This window comes from Branchiostoma floridae, chromosome 15, assembly GCF_000003815.2.
Source record: "Branchiostoma floridae strain S238N-H82 chromosome 15, Bfl_VNyyK, whole genome shotgun sequence".
NCBI lineage: Eukaryota > Metazoa > Chordata > Leptocardii > Amphioxiformes > Branchiostomatidae > Branchiostoma > Branchiostoma floridae.
In genome coordinates, this window is record NC_049993.1 from 16,571,509 (window position 1) to 16,595,260 (window position 23,752).

General features: G+C 40.4%; 3 protein-coding genes and 1 long non-coding RNA gene across 4 annotated transcripts; 2 read left to right on the plus strand and 2 right to left on the minus strand.

The window, feature by feature from the left end:
* Window positions 1-887: 887 nt before the first annotated feature.
* LOC118431551 (vesicular glutamate transporter 3-like) lies at window positions 888-3,845 on the minus strand. Its single transcript, XM_035842792.1, has 6 exons — window positions 3,740-3,845; window positions 3,472-3,609; window positions 3,044-3,170; window positions 2,354-2,464; window positions 1,569-1,696; window positions 888-1,028 (listed from the first exon to the last, which is right to left on the minus strand). The coding sequence occupies exons 1-6, from the start codon at window positions 3,824-3,826 to the stop codon at window positions 888-890; spliced, it is 732 nt and encodes a 243-aa protein (XP_035698685.1). The 5' UTR covers window positions 3,827-3,845.
* A 164-nt stretch (window positions 3,846-4,009) lies between these two features.
* LOC118431307 lies at window positions 4,010-5,178 on the minus strand. The gene is made up of 3 exons (XR_004832962.1): window positions 5,098-5,178; window positions 4,613-4,700; window positions 4,010-4,188 (listed from the first exon to the last, which is right to left on the minus strand). It is a non-coding gene; the product is annotated as an uncharacterized LOC118431307 (long non-coding RNA).
* Window positions 5,179-9,152: 3,974 nt separating this feature from the next.
* On the plus strand, window positions 9,153-13,383 carry LOC118431552 (arginine kinase-like). Its single transcript, XM_035842793.1, has 7 exons — window positions 9,153-9,221; window positions 10,846-10,988; window positions 11,407-11,540; window positions 11,956-12,033; window positions 12,215-12,382; window positions 12,504-12,746; window positions 13,253-13,383. The coding sequence occupies exons 1-7, from the start codon at window positions 9,153-9,155 to the stop codon at window positions 13,381-13,383; spliced, it is 966 nt and encodes a 321-aa protein (XP_035698686.1).
* Window positions 13,384-21,048: 7,665 nt separating this feature from the next.
* Window positions 21,049-23,259, plus strand: LOC118431306. Its single transcript, XM_035842426.1, has 3 exons — window positions 21,049-21,193; window positions 21,562-21,680; window positions 22,191-23,259. The coding sequence occupies exon 3, from the start codon at window positions 22,266-22,268 to the stop codon at window positions 22,740-22,742; it is 477 nt and encodes a 158-aa protein (XP_035698319.1). The 5' UTR covers window positions 21,049-21,193; window positions 21,562-21,680; window positions 22,191-22,265; the 3' UTR covers window positions 22,743-23,259.
* Window positions 23,260-23,752: the final 493 nt, after the last annotated feature.

The window sequence follows — 23,752 nt, forward strand, 5'->3', positions numbered from 1 at the left end:
TTCTTTTCTTTTTATAGCTAGAATCCTGTGCTTCCCTTATCAGAAACGCCCGTGTTGGTGAAATGCCCTTTCCCCGGCCGTTATATTGGGCAAAAAAGTCTGGTCATTTAGGGCAAGGAGTTTACATAGAAATATATAGGGTGTCTTCTATTTAATGTGTTTATGTTGTGCTGTGCTCTTTTACAGTTTACTTGAAGCACTTCAAGTATGATGCATAGAATTTTCTATAAATGTTTATAGAGCAGCGGGAGTGGTTAAAACTTTCAGAAGCATGTCAAATACTTAAAACATCTATCTGAGTCTGAGACTGTGATTTTTTCCCCCATCTTTTGTATGGGTTAGAATGTAGTTCTCCCTGGTTGTGAAGAAGGTACTTTTTGTTTGTCGTTCACACCCGGACAGAGACAAAAGACCAGACTACACATACGCCGTGGCAAATACAACTTTTACAATAGCTGCTCAGCTGTGATTGACAAACTCAAAAGTGTCATATTTGAGTGTCAAATTTATAGTTAACGAAAATGAATCAATAAGAATAAAGAATTGACGATTAGAAAATAGATTGAAGATTAGTCAAAGCGCGTGCATTCCCATATCCCCATTCAGCGTTTCACAGATGTGTATTGTTTCTTGTTTTGCCAAAATCATTAGTGGCCATGGAACCAGTATTCTGTATGTATAAACACACGACTGTCTTGTCCTTTCCTTTGCGCTTCCTCAGATTTTAGAAATTGAGCAATTACCTCAGCAGGACAGATTAGCGCCTGATTGGGATGCAAAGTGAGGGCGGGACACTGGGCGACAATTATCACTCAAACTACTGCATATTTACAAGCTATATGCTGGCACTTGGCTCATTTCAATATCCAAGTACCTAATAATCATATTTAAATGAGATATCTGGCAAGGCAGGTCTGGGCAATCTTAAGTGAATGGAGCTCCCCGCTGCCGAAGATTCCGTAGAACAGGGCTGTAGCCGCGAACACGCAGGCAATGATCAGGACAACACGGGACCACTCCTGGCTTGTCTGCAAATATTGTGTGAAAAATTATACGACAATTCATTTTTCAATACTTTCGTAACTTTGGCAAATATTGTGTGAAAAATGAAGATCGCACACCAATTCATGTTTACATACTTCCGTAAATTTGGTGGCAAATAGTACAAAAAAGAACATTTCAGATGATTATCTTACAATATGTAAACAGCATGTTCAATAGTCATGATCAATAGAGGTGGAGCATTATATTTTTTCGCATGGCGAGTATACGTAGTTATGTGATGATGCTTCTATATATAAAATTTGATATTTATATATATGTACATTTATACCATGTCTTTCGGTTTGTAGATTTTTGTTATAGTACATCGTTATAAGGTTGTACATTTGTACTGTAGTGTCCATTGCCTTTAGTTGATTTGCGCAGATTCATAGTCTGTATATATAGACTGACACAGAGAGAGAGAAAGAGAGAGAGAGAGAGAGATAAGCTAAGGTTGTCACAGAAACATATCTACTACTAGTAGTATAATGGTGATGCTACTATGAGGTGTGTATATCATATACCTTGTTCTTGGTAAGTGTAGTCACCAGCAGTGGGAAGGTGATCCCCACCACTCGGCACAGAACCCGGCAGAGCCCGCACAGCACGCTGGCGTACCGGGGCGCGATGTCAAATGGGTTGGCGTCAGCAACTGGGAACGACAAACAACATTATTCAAAAAGACAAAAATCTTTACAACTTTTATTAACATTCACATAACAATGTACAGACAGTATGATACATAAAAAGCAATTATGATCGAGTTGTGTTCATGAAATTACAAAGATAGTTGTCTATTTCTATAGTGTTATTTAGCCTGTTTCTAAAATACGCAAAATTTGGTCTGACGTTTCATTTACAAAATATAGGTAGATAGCGTATTTGCAAAACAAAGGTAGTACAGACAAACTACATTATTGTATCTGGGTAAAGCTATATGATGGCCACACAGCCGATGCTATCAAAAGCCCTGGCGTTATTGTCGACAGAGTTAGAATTAGACCTGGCCCAGAATGTAATGGCGAGATATTGGACACTGCATAAAAAGGGACATGTCAAGCCTGACAGAAAACGTTACGCAACTACCAGATAACAGACTTTCCCTCCAACAACAAGAATAGGAATATCTTATTAACATAGCGAGAGGGCCGGTACAACATGACCTTTAAAAGTTGGTGCATTGAAAAAGAAGATCATCATCATTCATCTACAGTCATGAGAAGAGCCATGTAGCTGCATTCAGCCTTTCATCATCTTTCTCCACTGTGCAAAAGAAGATGCAACCAGGTAAACACTGCTCTGAACTTACCTGCTGCCCTAGCCGCAGAACTCCCGTAAGCCACAGAGACGAAACAGGTTGCCACCACAGAGTTGGAGGTGAAGGCTGCCACGAAAAGGCAGCCAGAAACGCCCAGGCAGCCTTCATGAATAAAGAAAGAAGACAATCATATATGCTTATGTCTGTATAATAAAATGGAAAAACACACACACACTAAAGATTCAACATATTTACAACCAAAAGGCGACTTAGAAAGAGTTTTCTTCCAAGTCTTCCTCGTGATGAGATAACTGAGGGTCCGAATGCTCAGCAAAAGGTCAAAGACGGATAGAGTTCTGTACCTAACTTCGTCTCGGTTTGATGCATTCTTTTATAATATATGCATATTTGCATTGCTTCCTTCTTTCCCAGATATTCCTTTAAGTACCGCTGTGATTCAATATTTTTGCTACCAACCGTTAAAAATAAAGTTGCCATGCAGTACGTGTAACAGTTACGTCACATTGCTACAGGAGAAAGGCATTGGTCTTTACCAAATCAGATGCTCCCAGCATGTTTTGTTTGATACAGGAAAGTACCTCTTTCTAGATCTATGGGCATAGCTTGTTTACGAAGTTTCCATGCCGTTGCCTCTTTACATCCATCAATATTATTTTTCCTTGCCCTGAACAGGTCTACGTATGTGTACGGGAAAATTGTTACATGTGGAACATACGATACCTGTTACAGCCAACACTTTACGAGCGATCGTTGTTGATAAGCGTTTGCTTAAACGGTTCCCAACCAATGCAAACAGCGGTTCTAAAGCACCAAATATCAGGACTGGAATCCCAGCTAGGACTCCTACCTGCACATAGTAGAAAATACAAACAAATATTACTACTTCATTTTTTATGACGTTATGCTTTCATGTGGGTTCATCACACATTTCTGCGTCTATCGTAAAATGGATACATGGTAAAAGCTAATCGCTCTCCCTCTCTCCCTAGGCTTGACAAAAGACGTGAAGTTACGCGTAAAATATGGTGCGAAACATTTGTTATACGGTCACTTTACACACATACACACACAGAAATGCAAGTACACGGAAGCGTACACATAAACACAGAGGCATGCGTACACAAGCGCGTCCACACACGAGCACCCACCAGCTCGATGCTTGCTCCAAAGCTTTGGTTGAAATAGAGCGGCAGAATATTGGGTTCCCAGCAGTAGGCCGCTATCTGCAGCAGAATGGAGGCCCAGACAGCGGGGGACGTCAAGATGTGACGTAGGGGAATACTTTTCTATAACAGAATATAATGGAAATGACAATGTATTTAGTTACTTCATTTTATGACCGAAGGAAGGAAGAACAACAAGAAAAAACTAACAAAGAAAGAAATAGTGTTGCCAGTAAAAAGTTCTTGTTCGTACCATGCTTTTTTTCTTGTTCTTATTCTGCTCATTTGTCTTGTTGACATCTTTGTTTTTCCTCAAAATCATTGCTTCGAATACGACCATTAGGATTGTCCATGCTATGCCCAGGCCTCCTGTGTATCAGACGTCATTGACAACAAAAAGTCATAAACAATGGAATGAATACTAAGTAGGCACAGAGGTAAGTCGTTATTAATTATATGATAAGGGACGGAAACGGTTTGTTCCTTTCGCCTATGCTAGGTTATCCGGCTACATCGTTACATCAGTCAGTAGCCTAGCGACACGTGACATAAGGGTAATGTAAAGTTTTTGTATGACGTCGCAGAATGTCATATTTGATTCAGATTCAGACTTACCGAAAAAGTAAAATGGTGTCTGCCAGAACAGCCTTTGTGTGATGAAACCAGTCGCGATTATTCCAAGGAACTGGCCAAGATAGAGCCCTTTGTAGTACAAAGATGGATAATATAAGAACATTCAGTATGTTAGGGAACGGCATTTACAGTGTATCACGAAAGATACTGTATGGACTTTTGGAAAAGCAGAGTTGACTTAATCCTCTAAAAAAAAGGCAACATGAGGATGTCATTGATAATGACTTGCACTATGAACCAAGTGTCATGCACCTCTTTGATAAAAGCAAAATGTCCATTCTAACAACAGATAACATCACATTGACATTTGAATTGCTATAAAAGTATGAAATACAGTACTGTAAATGCAGAAATGTTCGCGATGGTTTTATGTTCGCGGTATTCACGAGGAAGTCTTACAGCGAACTTAAAACCACCGCGAACACCCTCTTTCCCGCGAATGCGAAATTAACTTCCCGCGAACTTAAATGCATTTACTAAACAACCTTCTGACCTGCAAAGATAAAAGGAGAAACCTTGGCACTTTGCGTCGGCAGCAATCGCTCACTCAGAACGCCGTAAGCAGCAGGCTCACATAGTCCCTGTAGGACGATTTAAGATCATGTATCTTTTAGCGATGTAAAGAACTGCTTAAATATCTGTACAACTTCTTCTTCTCAGATCAATGCACTTGAGTCTAATATGTATACAGCATACTGCGTGTTTTAAATGTGCATCATTTAATGTACGTACTGTGTGCAATTAAGAAAATGTTGAACCCTCTATAGACAAACGCACACACACAGACACACATATATGACGTTAATGATTAACATTATATCGAAACTTATTGGGATAGCTGCACGACCTTGATGTGTCAGAAGCGATGAGTTTTGCTTAATTTTGCTACAGAAACTAAGTTTTTTGTTACCATTGTTGAGTCCCTTCTGATGAATTGTGGACAGACGTTACGAGATACAGGACATGTTAAACATTTACCTCTGCCAGCCCTGCTACAACACGATGCGCCACTGCTGCTTCGAAGTGTTGAAAAACGAATGGGGCGACACTGTGGACAACGGAACTGAGACCGACTGAGGCCAACAGCACCCTGAAAATTCAACATTGGTGATATTTATTTGTCATGTCTTTCTGTTTTCTTTCTTTCTTTCATTCCTTCTATCTACCTACCAATCTTAAAATTCACTTTTAACGATTTGATCAGATCTAACTAGTTACTTGCTCATTGCACTTTAATTTTGTCCTATTTACTTTAAGTTGATACGGTTGACATTAGAGGGTACTGTAAAGCAAAAATCAGTCATCAAACTGTAAACCTAATTAGGTACTACGTTTAATCAGTATCTCATTTAAACAGAGATCAACACTCGTATTTTTTAAACTATAACAAGTTCATACTATATCAGTGTAACCTGGTAGAGCACCTACCTAACAGCGGGGTATCTATATGCAAGGTAGCCCCCCAGAAAGCTGGATGGCAGCAGACCAATGTAGACTGAACTCAGGATTACTCCAACCTGGAACTGGCTGTACTGCACCGCCGACTATGGAGAAGAACCAAATTGATCAAACACGACTGGTCCTGATAAACAGTTCTACGCATAGGCATACCTTTTCGGCATCAAACGCCAAATATTCTAACCTTAAGCGTACATTACGATGATTTTTTTATTTGTTTTAAGACTGACAATGTGGCAATACACTAAAGCTAGTAAGTTATTGTCATGAAAAATGGAGATATTGCTTTGGTTGTGTCTGTGTGTTCGTGTTTCCGGATTTTGTAGAGAAAACTCAAGAATGATATTTGGTATGTAGTATGTGGCTAGGTGTTGGAAAGACCAAGGTCAAGGTCAATTCTATGCCCCTAATATGTGCCATGATACTGCATCTTAGTATCTTATCTTGCGATACTGCATCATACTGAACTTCTATTTTTTTGTATCTTTAGACCTGGACATGCTATGGTCTTGATTTTTTAACAGTGCCACACACAAAGGACAGACAGATGGTAAAAGTATGTATGCATCTCAGAGATACTCGTAAACGTGAAAAAAAAACACATATGTAAATAGCCGACCTTAGTGACATTGATGTTTGTATTGTTCTCCTGCGGCACCTGTAGCTCCACCAGCACAACCGACACGCTGGTCCTCCCCGCGTACTGGAAAAGAATCCCGGAGAAGAGGAGAACACACAGCAGTTGAATGGGTGTGGTTATGGGCTCTGTAGACGGGTCATCTGCCATGCTGCCAACTGCGTCGTCTGTAAAATCAATGCACATTTCATGTGACATGCTAGTTTTTCCTACTATCTTGAGCATTTTTTTTAAATATTAGCAGTTTACTTTCATTATAGGCGTGGGCATTAGTAACCTGATATATACATCCAAAGTTATCGAGGCTTTATCCCGCCGTGTAGTCATCTAGCGGGACACGTGAAAGTAAACGATGGCCCGCCTCGGTGCGAGCACTGAAACGCGGCGACGAAGATGATGACCATGGACTCCACAGTTACCCAACTGGCTGCGAGAGGCAATCGTCATCCCGTCGGACACGCATGGGTCACCCCGGCACTCCACCAGGGAAGTTAGAGCATGGGTATCGACCATTAATCCTACGAAAACTTGCTTTAGTTTTAACAAGGAAACGCAAGAGGAGGCCTAAAATCGACCTTGACCGTTGTCTTTCCAACAATACAACATACCAAGTCCATCAATGGTTCTTTGAATTAATGCTGCTCCAGAGCAAATTTGTAAAAACAAACACTCACTGACTCAGACAGACATATTAACGCACCAAAAAATACCTCCAAGTGTTCACGGACTCCAAGTAGTTATCCCTTTCGTCACTGTATAACTTTGATATTGGCGTTTTTTGTTCTTTAACAAACCAACATAATTGACTGTCTAATACTAGATGTTATCTCAGAAGAAATATCAATTAGACTTTCTGTGTTTCCATAGCCTTTCGTCCTTCTCAGCTTCAACATGTGACAAAGTTTGAAATACCTGCCTCAGTTCACAATAGCATGCTCAGCCTCAGAAATTGTCAGGTGAACGTTAAACCCACGCCTGCTGTAACCTCCCGTGTGACCTCCATGGATGGTACACAGAACGTCAAGCACTGAGCTTTGTCTAAGTTTGTTTGGCAAGACGCGAACTGTGTGACGCTCGCTGTTTTAGCCTCCCTCTTAGCATTCTTTTTCATGTTTCCCACGGGAAACATAATCAATCGTTCAATCAATAATTCCACCTCCTTTCGCCTCGAATGTACAGGACGTTAACTCGCCCGTTAGATATTTCCACGTTAACACCCAGATAGATGTATGAGATAGATTAGATAGATAGACTAATAGAATTGAGATAGATAGATAGATAGATTAACATGATTGATAAATACATGCATGGATATACGTACAATTGTATCTGGCCACTCTCTTATCTTCTCCTGGTGCTGTGCCTGGTACTGTCGACAAATGAAAGAATTGAGATGTTTAGGTTTCGGCCAGCTAAAACTTTCTAACAACACGTACAGCAGCAAATCATGATCACTGCAAAGTCTCGGTGAACTGATCGTGACCGAGATAAGCCCTGTGTACAGTAATCAAACGGTCATTGTACATAGAAATTCCCCGAGGTCGTTTCAACAAGCACAATAAACAGTGGGCCACGGCTCAATTTTCCGTCCTAAAGACTGCGACCCAGACACTGGACGACATAGACGTCTAGCGTCTACGCACATGGTGTGGCAGATCGTTTCGTCGCCGGAGGCTTTAGATGTTCTGTAACTAGAGCAACAGGTAGGTTCTACAGTATTTTCATCATTCAATTTTGGGCTCCGTATCCCTAGCGGTTTGATACGGTGCTGCAGCAGAAATTCAGGTTTTGATATCTCGTGTTGTGGACATGATATGGTCATTGAGTGGTAGATAGCTCTTGGGAGGAAAAGTAGGTCGTGAAGATTTGAGTCCCTAGTACCGCAGAAATGTAACAGCCAGTTTTCGAGTCTATAAGAGAATAAGTCAAGAAAGGGTTGACAGATCGTCATGATTTTTGGTATGTAGACAGGTTAAGCGATCACTGGGACGTGCTATGGAATATATGCTGATTCAAGGATCAAATTGCATAATCAATAATAAAATATACGCCAGCAATTCGCATCTGCAAGTTGCTAACTGTACTCCTCTGGTCTTCTGGCATGTTATCCGTCTATTTGGCTGATTTAACCGATTTATGTATGAAGTCTGGCGGAGGCTACAATTTCCCCTCATCTATTTATGTGGCGTCACGTACGTTTATTTACTATCAACTGGCGAAAAATGTCCCTAACACTATTTATAGTAAACATAATGTCGGTGACCTTGAGGACAGTGGCCGCATCAGGCCTATACGGCTTTACAAAGAGTAGAAGACACTAATTTATCATCTGAGAGATCACCTACTATACAGTAGTGCGAGTGGGTGACCACGTACTCGATGATAATTTCAGTTTTCAAGGATCAAAAGCAATTAGACTTTTCATTATGTCGACGATGGTATTGCTCTTATGATAGCCTCAACAATAACGCAGGGACATGAAAATATGCACGTTTGTCAAGGAAGTGAATCCGGTCTAGTATGTTACCGAGGTCAAGTACGCTCGCTCGCTAAGTTTGCTCGCTCGCACCGCTTCCAGACATACTAGAGAGAAAGATAGATGAGAGGGAGACCAACAGGTTATATACATATACCAAAGAACACTCATAGACGGATAGATAAATACATGCATATACATACAATTGTCTCTGTGGGCTTCTTCGTTCTCGAGTCCACGCTTGGTAGCCAGAAGTTGTAAATTAACTGAGATATAGAGCTTCTGGCAACAGGAAACTTCCCTACGACACAGCTAATACCGTCAACTCTCCCAAATTCAAAAGGTCCTTGAAGATAAGGTCGCAATTGTAGGGATCCATAAACCATTCACTCGTCACTGTCATAACTTGTTGATTGCTTTTTTGTCACCACAGTAAGCCACAAACCCATTGTCTAGCGTTTTATGGTACCCAAGGGTCTGCTTCTGCTGTCACCTGTGGTGTGGCAGCCTTTTCTGCCGCGGGAGCAGCAGGTGAGGTTTTTAGAGCCTTTTTTTGTGGTGCAGCGGTGTATCATAACGAGCTAGAGGGGTTATATATATCCTGATAGTGTGTAGCAAAAATATAATCTTCATACATATATTTATAATCTTTTTAAAGTTATTTTTGCCAAAAGGTTGAAGCGAGACCACCCCCTGCAGTTCTAAAACGTACTTCTTGCTGTCTTACAAACTTACAGCAATTCAAACTGTCTGTCCCAAGAGCTATCTACTATTAAAAATCAGGACCACAGTACAGAACACAGATGCAGTGCCAAAGAAAGTCGCTAGGGGGCTCATTATTGAAGTTAACCTTTGCTTTCCTACCCTACCCTTGCCAACCTACTAAATATCATCAGGATACGTCTTAGGCTTCTCGAGTTATGCTGATCACAGACAGACAGACTCACACACAGGTAAACGTGGTTCTTCATCACTTGTATTGTGAACTTGCAGGCTATCACAATAAAGGGTCCCCATGGCTTTTTGTCTGCATCATTCTACGCACAATGTGACATCAAAATGACTCACGACCCCATGAATATTTCATGCTGCTTTCGAACAACATGTCTGAGAATACATTTAGTGTAATATATCGCATCGTTATGAAGAAACGACAGATCCAAAACAAAGTACCAAATCCTGTCGCCACTATTATAATGTTTCAAAAAGATGCACCACAATATTCGTATTCGTTGATCTCAACCTCTGAGAATGGCCGTCGCCTTAGAAGGTTCAGAGAATTCGAATTCATAGTTTTGTATTTCATATGTACCTTCTAAACGCTTGTATATTGTTCCGTCGTAAGGACTTTTTGTAATGGATATCGGCTTGTTGGGCAGCCCTGACTGTATACATAACTGAACAGATGAATCTAAACGTATGAAACTAGAGTTTGAAACTTAACTTTACCATTACAACTGGTGTATTGTTTTTTATGAAGTATGTAAATAGGTTCATTTGTATGAATTAAGTACATTGATCATCTCCTCCATGATCCTAGCAAATGATAGACTTACACATATTATAAGGCTTTCGTCGCATTTTTTTATAATTTATGCGGTCCTCATTTGCATAATTAATGGTCACCTGTACATAACTTCCAAATGGCACAAGAAATTCCAGTCACTTACCAGTGGGATTATAGCTTTTTGTTCATTAATCATGCAAATGATATCTTTATTTGCATAATATTTATCTATCAACATTCTTATTCAACCACACACACGCTACCAAAAACACCTAGCGAAGGTAAATCAATACTGATTTTTTTTCTACACCTGTGTTCACTGTTTAATACAACATACTATCTTTAGCCAGAAACATGGAAAGGTCAATGGGATGCTCCAAGATATGTGCAGCCCTGAAGTATCCGAATTGGACCAGCCGCCATTGTTGCTTGGCACGCAAAGTCCTAAACCAAAACTTGTGGGAAAAGTTGAAGGTGGGAGAATTTCACCGTTGCGCAATATGAAATTAACATGTAAATCCACATTACGTGTTTTGGTTTGTACGTTCTAAATGTACAGATTTATGTAACGTTTCTTTCGAACTGCTTAACATTTGATGGGAAGAAAGGTATCATCACAATCTTTGATATGTATATATTTGGTTCCAGGACAAAAAGACATCCTTGACTGACTTCACCATCTCCGATGTTGTACGGAGCGGAGTTGAGGTTCCCAGCAGCAGTATTGGGGTATATGCAGGGGACGAGGAATGTTATAGTCTGTACAGCACCCTCTTCGAACCTATCATGAAGTAAGTTCAAATCAAATGTTTTCTTGTATTATTTCATCTGTGATGGATGAACTACCTGTCGGATAATCAAAAGAAATCAGGATAAAGGTTTCATAAGACAACGTACATTTAAGTGTTTAATTCGTGTTTGTCAGGCTTCTGTTTGATTTCCAACATCCACATTATTTCAGGAAAAAACGCAATATTTACTATTTGTAAATGTAAATAAAGCCATTTCTCTCTATACAATTCCTGAACCTTATCCAGAATCTTAAGGAACATGAGCCTGGAGATATCTGATTGTAATCTACATAATTATTCATTATCATACCTAAAGATATTCATTCATTTGCAAATATATTTCCAAATGATTAAAGTTTTCCGGATGTTGTTTATGGTCTCTTTCTATTATTGTCTCCTTCCACCTCACTACGTGCAGAGAATACCACGGGCTCGATAAACTACCTGCGCACGTCTCCTGCCTGGATGCTCGCCGTTTGACGTCTGTGATTCAGAGTGAAGCGCCAGTCCTGTCCACCAGATGCAGGGTGGTGAGGAACCTGGCCGGTTACGGTATGATCACTGCCAATCTTGTCGTACGATAGTCTGACTGAAATAGCGCTCCTAGCGGTCCGCTTTACAGTTTCAGGGAGGGGCGAGAGATTGTGTAAACACAGGCTAGTTCGCACCTCAACCCATGTCTAAACAATTTAAGTGTTCATTTCTAAAAAGATACTGTCATAATTATCTCGATAATGTTTTCTTCATAGGCATTTTTATCATTAAAACATTATTTCTCTGTGCTCTTGTACCAATCATCACATCTTTCAACATGCAAAACAAACGCATTAGAAGAAAGGCGTTGAACGGAATTTTACTTTATTAGCGTAATGTAAATATTCCAACAGTTCTATGACCTCTTACGTTGATTTATCAGTTGTATGTTGGTTCCAACATTATTGTTGATCATGTTTCTTGATTCAAACAGGATTTCCTGCAGGCATGTCCCGAGAGCAACGTCTGGAGGTAGAGAGTCTCCTGGTGACTGCACTGGAAGACCTGAAGGGTGATCTTTGCGGACACTACTATCCATACGATTCCTTGACAAGCTCGGAAAAATACAATCTTGCCAATGATGGATATCTTTTTCAGGCACGTTACTCACATGTATCTTTGATAACAAATAAACGCCTATCTGGTACGTCTACAGCATCTTTCTAAATGGCAATCATTGACAGATATTTAAGGTCCTATTTCTAATTGGTCTTCCAACCAGGAGAATGACAAGTACCAGGTGGCCGCTGGAATACATCGCAACTGGCCGGAAGGACGTGGCATCTTTTACAACGATGCCAAAACGTTTTTGGTGTGGGTAAATGAGGAAGATCATCTTAGGATTATCTCCATGCAGAAAGGTACATAGAAATTATACATGTAAAAAAAAAAAACATTTGCATCCCATGAAAATCTGCTCTTTAAATTTATGCCTGTCTTCAATTATATATCAGTCTGACCAGCCTTTCCAATCGAAAACAGGTGCAGATGTCAAGGCCGTATTCGATCGTCTGTGTCGTGGAATCAACGCCATCAACAAGGCTCTGCTGAGGCATGCGCAGACGGGGTTTGCGTTTCACAAGCAGTATGGCTACCTGTCCAGCTGTCCCACCAACCTCGGCACGGGCATGCGCGCTAGTGTTCACGTCAGCGTACCCCCAGCGTTTAACGATGTCCGGAACAAGTGTCGTCAGCTTGGACTGGACGTTAGAGGCCAACATGGTGGTGAGAATTTTACCAGTGCCTATGGAGCACGGACGTACAGGAAATATTTTGAAGTGTTGAACAGGAGTACATTTTCATAAACAAACTAAGACAAACAAAGCAAATAAAAGATAAATCATTTTCATATGTAAAAAGACGATTGTACTGCTAGTAGATGGCAAAAATCCAAACTTAGAACTTTAAGATTGTTTAAGGAGGCTTATTGCACAGAAAATCAATGTCACAATGAGTGTCTTATAAGCTGGGCGTTTTAAAAAACGCATGACACTTTAAAAAAAATTCATTCATTCATTCATATAATACTAGTGAAATGTGTAAGTAAACCTTGGGATTGTTTAACTTTATAACACTGTGTGTGTGTGTGTATGTATGAGCGAATTCTTGAAGATAGCATCCTGGAGGTTAAAGGTATGGCACGTGGTGTTGGTCAGTCCCTTGTTTGTTGATGGCAGTTTAGTGACTAGACAATTGTCTATTCGTTTACTTACAAATTCGTTTTATTTCAGAAACCTCTGAGGCTGAAGGAGGGATGTATGACCTGTCCAACCACCAGCGACTAGGGCGTACTGAAGTCGACCTGTTGCAAGCAGTGATAGACGGCATCAACACACTCCAAAGCACATCGACAAGGAAGTAGCCTATTAGTATTGTGATGCGCTAAGAATAACTATTTTGCAATGCATAATCTGTTTGGAACGTTTTATATGCATTGCTATTTTTGTCCTAAATATTATTGATACTGTAACTATTAGAAGACTATACCTTTGTGCACCATTGAACTTGACTTTATTAACTTTGGAGCTGTATTTGAGATGAGTGCACTACCTGAAGTTTTCTTATATTTTTGTTTTGTTTTGAGAGTTTATGTGTAATGCGTAGTTTTGTGTCAAAGTCTGTATAGAATGGCTGACAATATATATTTTGATTTTGGTAGTCTTCTATTTACTGTTTGTCAATAAATAATAAACTGTTTTTGAAACTTGCCTGTGACTGAGTTCACGTTAGTCGTTAAGAATTTACACATCGATGTTATTCAACTTTGAATATCAATGTTATCCACGATGGACGCTTATCCTGTCACCAAATTCCACAGATTAGTATACATCCATAGGTTTCGTGTTATCATTTCGGTCATTTTGCCAATCCTTTCCCCTGAAACCCCTCGTTAATTATATTCTGACAGGGTATGAGACATCCGGATTTCGGTCTTTTTTTAGATTGTACGTATTTTTACTTTAGTAGTACCATCCCAAAATAAGCAATGTCTTAGTAAACATGACGTTGTTTTAGTGCTGTTCAAGTATAGTATAGTTAGACTGTAGATATCAGTAATGCTGATAGTCTCGCTAAAACAATGCTAGAAGAAATAACAATGCTAGAAGAAATAATCACTCAGACGCTGTACAAGCCTGACGGCATCCACATCAAGCCCGACTCAGGCGTCAGGCTTTGGGTGGCGGATGTCAAAAGCACACTATCGGCACCGACGTGAAGTTTCATCTGTAAGTCAAGACAGAAACCCGACATCACAACACAGGAAACCAGGGAGAAACGGTGCATTACCGCCCACAATTCGGCCGACACCAGCCATTGGGTACCTAGCAGGAATCTCCAAGGAAGTCTGTGCAGCCTGACAGACGACCTTCGCCAGGACCCCTGCGGATGCCTCAGAGGAACCCACCACCGCTGTTTCACTGGAACCCGGTACCCCCACCACCTCCACAGTGGAACCACAAGACTAGACCAACGTTTGCTGAGACTGGGGACAAGCGTCAATCTGACAGACTTCCTGAGACACTTAACTGGAGACATATCGGTACAATAGAAGAATAACGACCAGTAGTATCCAAGTGATCACCCAGGTGACAAAATTACCTTATCACTCAACATATTCCTTAAATTTATCTTCTCCTAAGTTAGAATCACTTTAACATATACAAATATATCAATTCAGCATGATGGGGAAAACCTACATGTAATATAAGTTTTATAAGTACATGTTTACGTTATCCTGTATCGTTTCACTCTGCGCACAAAGTAGCTAAGCTCTCATTGTTAGAATATCTGTTATTATCGTCCGCTTATCAAACTCAACATGTCAGCGAAAAAGGTAGCCTCTAAAGGTTTGTTCATGGAATGTCCAGGGTGGGCTTAAGCGGAAAAGCCAGGACGACGATATTATTAGGTGTTTAGAAGATTTTTATTTCGTGTGTATGCAAGAAACTTGGCTTAAGCCGGAGGAAAAAATTGAATAGATTGTTTTAGTTATTCTAGGAGCTCAGGCGGGGTAGTAATAATGTTTCGAAACCATTGTGAAAGGCCTTTGGAAACTTCCAACAAAACAGTCTGATATAAGATTAGAAGGGATCTGTTTGAGATGTAAAGTGCCTATACATTTCCCCTGATAATTTATCATCTATTAATAAAAGCAGCAGCTTGCACTTTGAAATCCTACAAGATGATATCTCAAAATTCTGTAATCAAGGGAACATAATGTTTTTAGGTGACCTTAACGCAACAACAGCATCTCTACAGGAGACTGCAATTGAAGATGACTACCAAATCACGATTTCATAGATTTCTAAGATGACCTACAGTGTAGATCAAACTGCGACAAATATGGCAAGTAATTAGTTGAGCTCTGTACATCTGCTAATCTAACCATCCTAAACGGTAGAGTCAGAGGAGACTTGTCCGGAAGGCTTACCTGCCATAAATATAACGGTTCTGGTCTAGTGGACTATTGCGTATTGTTAGCTCGGAATTCTTTCCAAAAGATAAATACTTTAAAGTGGACGATACCTCCGTAATCTCTACGAATTATTCACCCTATACAAAACAAACTAAACCTTTTTCACATCCACTTCCAACAAAATATATTTGGGACGACAATTCTAAACATAAATGAATTTGTAGAGGCATTACAAGCTCCATTAACTCTAATGGATTTACAGATGGAATTCATGGATAAAATCCCTCTCGACTATAGAGGGCACCGTGAAAGAAATCGAAGACACGTACATTTTGCCGACAAGTCCTTAAGACAGATTGTATTAAAAATGGTTGAACCAGTCATGTGCCGCTCTCAAACGGAAAGTTGATATTTAAGCTTAAGAATTTTCTAAATGTCCATGGAAACCCGCTCTTCGCTATGCTTATTTCAACAGCCTTAAGATTTGTAATAAAAAAGATTAAAACAAAAAGTTCTTCAAAGAAAGGCAATGGAGCAATCTTCATAAACTTAGTAAATCAGACCCACAAACATTTTGGAAAGAACCAAGTGTGTCCCTATTCTCCTAATATCCTTTGCTGGATTATGAACATTCAATTTTATCTACATCACATCGTGCAAATGAGGGTAACCGTGCTCAGTTGGATCGCGACCAATAGGTCAGACCAAGTGCCACAAATGCAGCACGAGAAGCAAGAGTCATCATGGCGCCGAACAAGACATTTAACTGGAGCTTGTCTCTTCCTCCAGACAAAAGAGACAGGTATATGAATGTAACACGGAAGAAAGCAACCGTGTTGTAGAAGCAAAACACGCCAGGAAGAGCAACTTCGTAGGAAGGAAAAATGACTGAAAAATGGTAAAAATAAAACAGCGTTGGAAAAGAAGGCACAGAAAATGGAGAATGTTGAGCAAGCAGCACAAAATGTAAAACTTAATGGTCTATTGTTCCGATTATTTTTTGAGTGTAGCCTGGCTCAACCCAGGAGAAAACTTTAGTTTAGATCCCTTTAGTTTTTTTAGAAGTGATAGAAGAGCTAAGAAATCGTCCAAAAGAAATTCAGGTGTTTTAGTTATTATGTTTAAGTACAAATTCTCAAAAGGCGTGACAAAACTTTCAACAAGGCACCCAGGTTTTATTTGGTGCAAATTAGATAGAAATTTCTTTGGTCTGGAGCGTGATTTGTACGTCGAATGTGCCAATTTCTCCCCTGAAAATTTTTCATCTATGAAATGAAAAACAATCCAGTTTTTGACATTTTGCAACAAGATATTTTAAAATTCTTAAATCAAGGAGACATTTTCCTTTAGGGTGGTTTAAACCCCAGGACAGCATCCCTACAATAATCTTTCATCCAGGACGACTGTTTGAGTCATGAAATTGTAGACGTAAGAGAAGATATACAGTGTAGGTCCAGCTGTGACAAATGAGTGAACAGATAAAACAACTCTTAGACTTTTGCTCTGCAGTCAACCTCGTGATCCTAATGGACGGGTACCGGACGGTGACCTAACAGGAAAACTGACATGTCACTAATACAATGGCTTAAGCCTGGCAGACTATGATATCACGAATTCAGAATTTCTCCCCAAAGTTCAATATTTAAAAGTAAATGACCTCTCCATGTTTTGTCACCACTGCTCATTGTCATGTTCCATATCCAGAAACTACTCTCCTTATGTGAAAAAAGAAAATACCCCGGCGAATCCATTACCAACAAAATATATATGGGACGAGGATTCTCGTGCAAAATTCACTGGATTACTACAAGCGCAATCGACATCATCCAACTTACAGAAATTTATGAATAGATCATTCTCAAATGTGCAATTCTGTTAAGGAAATTACAAATATTATTACTGATGTGGCCAATAAGTCTCTCCGAAAGATTGTTCACAGGAATGATAAGAAAAAGAAAAGTTAACAAGTGACCGTAGGTAACATACTTTAAATACATTATATATATACATTTGAAAGTACGTACGGTCCGTAGATATGTAGCATAGGGCCAATGGTCTAAGAAATGTGATTTATATATATTTCTGGAACCCACAACTGCGTTGCAGCTGGTATATGGCTTGTTAGATGCAAAGAGGAAGAAGCATAGAAAGGTAGAAGAATTCCAGGCTTCTGTGGAAGGACTTAAGAGACCATAGGAATGGTAAAAGGCTGAAAGCAACTGTAAAAGAATTGTCTTGTTCAGATGTGGTTCGTAAGATTAGTAACCCAGTTTTGAAGTGCTGAATTTACCCTTGGTACCCAGGTGAGCCCTGCGTATGCACAGGCAGCCCTGGTGCAGAGATGGTCAATACAGAATCCACAGTTCAATATGCAGCAACCACAGTATATTATTATGCCTCAGCCACAAGTGACGTTTGGCCTCACCTAGGGGTTCTGGAAGAGGTAACAGGCATTTTTTATGAGTGTGGCAATTATACTCATTTGCTGACTGGGTGCCCGTGACGATGTTCTCAGTATTTGTGAGGTAACAGGGCAAGCGCAAAAAAAGCAGACGATTGACAAGTTTTGATTGTGCAATCCGATAAGGTCTGATGGATAAAGATTTATCACGGTACACTGTAATGATTTGAGGATTTCATGTGAGATTGCTATAAATGATAATTCGTGCTGAAGTGTGGAAAGCACCTTCAAGGACATCAACTCCCGCAAGGCAGCAGCTTGGAGGGCCTGTAACAAGCTCAGCAAGATATGGAGATCAGATCTGTCAAGCAAACTGAAAGTACGTCTCTTTCTTTCAACAGTGGAGCCCGTACTCTTGTATGGCTGGGAAACATGGACTGTAACACCAAAACTGGAAAAGCAGCTAGACGGGTGCTACACAAGAATGTTGAGATGTGTGCACAATATAAACTGGGAGTAACACTGCACCAACTCGACGGGAACTATACCCGGCTTCTCCGTGCCACCTTGGATGTTGACTGGAAGAGTCACACCTCTAACACACAGCTGTACAACGGTCTGCCACGGATTACTAGAGTCATTCGCGACCGACGCCTGGCCCTTGCTGGTCATGTGATGCGTCACGACGAGATTGCCGGTAGGGTTCTTCTCTGGCGGCCCGACGAGAAGAGAAGACGTGACCGACAATCCCTGACCCTTAAGAGGGTGATTGAGGAAGATGTTGGCCTCCAAGACGGAGACCTCCTGTCTGTCATGCGCGACAGGGTCGTATGGAAGTACTTCATAGCGTCACCGGATAAGGATGAACTGAACTGAGTAACACTGCACCAACAAAGTGTTGTACGCTGGACTCCCCAAACTGACAAACACAATACGGGCGAGACGGTTGAGGCTTCCGGGGCACTGCTACAGAAATAACAAGGAAGCGGTGTCCAGCCTAGTTCTATGGAAGCCAGCTCATGGAAAAAGGAGACAGGGCAGACCACCTCTTACATACCTAGATGTGTTGAGACGGGACACTGGTCTAGAGACAGACAACATGGGGAATGCGTTGCTTGACAGAGTCTTCATATAAAGCTTCACGTGTGATAACTCGAACACACAACAAGCGACAAGCTTGAACAAAATAGCACCACATCTCATAATAGCAAGTGTCTATCAGGCCCTTTAAGCAAAACAGTGAATAAATGCAGGTCCAGTTCTTCCACTGATCGGCGGTAAATCCATTAAATCCAGAAGCTATCTTGCGTGGAATTCTTCCAACGTCATGTGGCACCTTCATACTATTTATTCTACATTGAATTACATCAAGATCCTTCTTACTGATGACACCTAGTTCAATGAACACTTTAAACACATGCTTGGCAGTACCCAGTAACAAATTGTGCATCGGGTCAATCACCACATATTTACAAGAATCAAAATAAGTCAAACGGAAAAGTTCCGACCATCTTGCCCCATACAGGTCTTCCATCCTTTTCCTTTCTGCCTTTGTCTTGGCTCTCCTGCCCAACTTGGCATAGCGCACATGGTCAGCATGTACGCGTGGCGTCCAGGCTGTTCTGTCAAAGCCGGAGTAGTCTGCCTTAGTTGTAAATCTTGCCCTCGTAAATGTTTTCAAACATTTACTGCACCCTATTGTTGATATAGGAATAGAAACAAGTTTAGTTACATACAACAAATACAATTTGTGTCCATAGTTCATATAATTTATAAGTAGTCGCAGTCGTGGTTTTACCAATAATGAAGTCTAGCAGATAATAACCGCAACCATTATTTATCCCGCGGCCGACCCAGCTTCTGGTTGGAGATTAATATTTACAGAGTCATCATACATTATGGCTTCAAAGTTAAGAAATTCAAAACAGTTGAACAATAGATTTACCTCTCAATGCCGAATGTCCAACGAAGCCTCCACACTTGCGGGCAGCTGGAATATCTGAAGATAGACATACAAGAGCAGCACGGTACAACTGTTCTTCCAGGTCAGAGTTATCCTGCAAGAGCACGCCCTTCCACAGGTATTGCAACTCTTCTACTAATGGCTCCAAGAATGTATTGATATTCAGTTTAGGCTCCTTAGGTCCTGGAATTATCCCTACTACAATCATGTTTTCTTCTTTAAACCGTTCTTCGCGGGGCAGATTTAACACTACAAGATACAGTACACCTACTGAGTATTCGCTATGTTTGTATGGCTGAAACCAATCACAGTTTAGCATGAAGGCCAGATTGTTAGGTTCCGCCAAGAAGGCTGTTCCGTCTACATACTGGAAATCTGACCACACTTGACCATCATAAATATCCGCCATTTCGTTTTCTTTGACATTCCTCTCTCTCCACTCTTCGCACTTGCTCATAAAGTCCGGTCTTTTCACAAAGGTTTGGAGTGTTTCTACTACACTTTTGTAACAGTAAGTCTTCTTAGGATACATGTACTCCTCGCCTTTGACAGATTTCACCTTCTTCATTAAAACTGTACCACATTTCTGTCGAAGCTCAGAACGCCTGTGTGGGTGACTATAAAACGGTACAAATTCACACTTATTGGACACTTTTGAACCATTTCTCTTAATGTGGAATGACTCCTCCATCGTGTATCTGGTGTTACATTTTGGGCACACAACGAATTTCGTGAAGTTATTTCGGTCTAGACCTACACAGTTCCTGAGAGTATACAGCGTTATAGGGATATTATGGGAAAAGTCAATGATACTCTGAACACCATAAGCATGTCCGATAGCCTGAATGAACAGTTTAAAACATAGCAACAATGAGTAGACTGCACTATCAGAAATCTTAAATATCGTCTGCCACACTAACAAAACCATAGCTAACAGGCGCATGAACACAGTTTCCCGACGTCTCTCCTCTGGCATTTCGTTGTCCGCCACGCCTTCGCTGATTGGGGCAAACTCATCTCCTTGCAGCATTTCTTCCATCCATATTTCTGCATCTTCCTCGCCACTGTTTGCCTCCACAGCCACACGTGGGTCTCCCTGGAAGCCAAAGGGTGGTGTTATTTTAACTTCATATCTACCTGTAGTCTGACTAGTCCCCCATGATTATATTCACGCCGGTGGCAAAATGCTTTAAAGACTTCTATAAATTATGAAATGCTAAAAAAGAAATCCATAAATCCATAGGTATCATATTTAGATTTAAGAAACATTAAGCAATTTGTTTATTTGTTTTCTTCCCATAGACTGAATGCGCCGCACAACGAGACGGTAACAAGCTTCCTCATCAAAGAAATCGCTGGCACTTCAGAGTACACTCCAAACGCGATCCGAGGTGAGCAAAATGAAAAGCGCCCTTGTAAAAAGTTGTATCCGTCTGTAATCCAGTTTACTTAAAGACAAACAAGTTTAAACAGATACCAGATACAATAGTTTACTACACCCACAAGTGCACATAAAAGAAAAGGCTTGTATATATAATCACGTCACTTTGATTTGTCCTTTACACACACAAAGGACACAAAGCACTGAAAGGACAGGGTTGTGGTTGTTTGTAATCCGTTTTTTATGGACAATATATCTAAACATATTTTCATAATGCAAATAAATTTTTATGGACATGATTAGCAGCAACTAACTGGCTATCCATTAATGCAGAAAGCATTTAGCTTTATTTTCAATGTCTGTATCTGTTGTTCCCAGCTGCCTGTGTTTCATATTATGAGACAGTTCGTCGGCGGTATTTGCTGAGCCGTCCAGAAAATGCACAGAAGTCTGCAAAACAGAAGAGAGAGAAGTGTCTGCGTTCGCGAAGAGGAAGGGTGAGTCTAAACAGATGTTGTTTATCTAAATACATGATAACAAGCCTTGATAACAGCAAACCCTTTGATATGCATAAGTTTATTTCACACTATTAGGAGACACTCTACAATTGCAAACTTCTAAAAGTACTCTTGAAATCAGGTCAATGGTTTACCCTTTTGGCTCCTAAATGTATTAATCGTATGATATATTCATATGAAACGTGTTTTCATTAGACTGTTGGTGCTTTGTTGTTTTTACTACTTCTTTAATATTAAAAATTATCTGCTTGAAACCCCCTTTTCTTTGACGTAAGTTGTGTTACAACAATCTTTTCTGCATTTTGCGTTTTAATGAATTACATGAAAAGCTTGTTGGTAAGCGCGTTTGTTTTATGTACGGATATAAAGTCTTAAAATTGTAACATAATGAATTACATGTATTGTGAAATACCACTGGTAAACGTTATTCATGACCACAATGTATCAATTGTTAAAGAAAGGCTTTCTATTTTGCTCTTTTTATCCTAGTTGCTGGACGCAAGAGCAGGTGTCATCAGGACAGAGGAGGAGAAGGCGTTGTGGACTGGGGTGGCTGCTGACTTCATGTCAGACGAGGAAGACGCCGAGGTCGACGGCATCGCTGTGTGGCTCGTGAAACCGCCATCATTCCGTGCCCCAGCGTTAACGGACTTATGTAACGCCTTGCAGACCAGACTAGATGAAGACCCCAAGTACCGGGCCTCGCACACCCCCAGAAGAAAGGAGGAAGGAGTTTTCAGCACGAGAGATCCTCCGACCAAGTACGACCCTGAAAAGGCCAGCCGACACCTTGCGGGTGCACCGCCAGCCGACGCCCGTCCTCCCCGGCGCCGTACCAGCACGCCGATGTCAGACATCACAAACTGCAACCCTACGACCACGCCCGCACCACCCAGCCGACCCAACCCAGCCACAAGCGTGCGCAGCCTGTCATTCCAAGACAGTATGGCCATGGAGGGGTTCAACGAAGCTCGCGAAGTTCAACAGAACGAACTTGATAGTTTTGACATGTTTGAGGATAGCATGTTGACTGAACTCTAGAACTGTAGTGACATGAAGAAATTGTGACGTGAAGAAAATATGATAATGTCTGTACAAGAATGTTTCGTTTGCAAACTTGATTTTTCTGTTTTGAATCCATTTTTTTTATCCAACAGTCTTCACCTGTAAGTTACAGTCAGTCAGATCAAACAGACCTAGAGTAAATCATAGCTTTTGTCCATAAAGATAGACAATGAGATTATTGCTAAAATGTTCCAAACCTTGGCTATTGTTATACAAGGTGAGCTGTTTGTTTAGTAAGCGAGATTCACACCTTCACAAAACCGGACCTTTCAAACAAAAGACCTACATAGACATGTGTAACAGATGTCATGTCTGCTTTCTATGCAAATGACAACGATTGTACTCTCTGTTTCCTTTAGGTAAACAGAATACCCTTTTCTTCGACTGTTTTTATAAGACAGTTTTTCTGTTGTTGTTTTTTTAAATATATTGAATGAAGACCTTTATTGTACAGTTTGCCCAACAAGTCAAAACATATATACATATAAAAGTATCACAAATCTTGTCTAACACAGAAGTTCGGCTTCTTCTCGCTTCTTGGTAATGGTGAAAATATAGGACTGTATGGGTTTGGCTATGGTTGGTTTGTCAAAACGTATGAGGACTATAAACTTGTCAGTGCTACTCATGTGTCTAAAATGAGGGAATCTACTTTCTATGTAATTTAATAGAATATTTTTATCATTGGTATACATATCACAATCAACATTGAAGTGCACCTAATCTTCTACCATGTTTGAAGTACAAAATTGGCAGACTCTTTGTTCTAGAGGAGTGCGGTTGTGCCTTCCTGATTTAATTCGCAGTTTGTGGCAACTGACTCTTAGTTTATCGATGGTAGTTCTGTGCCGAATGTTTGTAATTTTCAAATACTGATCTTCATTGTATGTGGACTTGAGTACTCTGTACGTTCGGAGTTTATTATTGTATTTGATTTTCTTTTTTACAATTTAATAAAGCTTATGCTGATGATAAAATTCGCATTT

What these genes read in the sequence shown, in the direction of transcription:
- LOC118431552 (XM_035842793.1), top strand. Translation starts at nt 9,153, where the DNA reads ATGGTACCCAAGGGTCTGCTTCTGCTGTCACCTGTGGTGTGGCAGCCT. An exon ending in TTCTGCCGCGGGAGCAGCAG is followed by an intron (nt 9,222 to 10,845) that starts GTGAGGTTTTTA and finishes ATTTGGTTCCAG; the next exon opens with GACAAAAAGACATCCTTGAC. An exon ending in TGCACTGGAAGACCTGAAGG is followed by an intron (nt 12,034 to 12,214) that starts GTGATCTTTGCG and finishes CAGATATTTAAG; the next exon opens with GTCCTATTTCTAATTGGTCT.
- LOC118431551 (XM_035842792.1), bottom strand. Translation starts at nt 3,826, where the DNA reads ATGGTCGTATTCGAAGCAATGATTTTGAGGAAAAACAAAGATGTCAAC. An exon ending in AGAACAAGAAAAAAAGCATG is followed by an intron (nt 3,610 to 3,739) that starts GTACGAACAAGA and finishes ATTCTGTTATAG; the next exon opens with AAAAGTATTCCCCTACGTCA. An exon ending in TTCTGCGGCTAGGGCAGCAG is followed by an intron (nt 1,697 to 2,353) that starts GTAAGTTCAGAG and finishes TGTCGTTCCCAG; the next exon opens with TTGCTGACGCCAACCCATTT.
- LOC118431306 (XM_035842426.1), top strand. Translation starts at nt 22,266, where the DNA reads ATGTCAGACGAGGAAGACGCCGAGGTCGACGGCATCGCTGTGTGGCTC.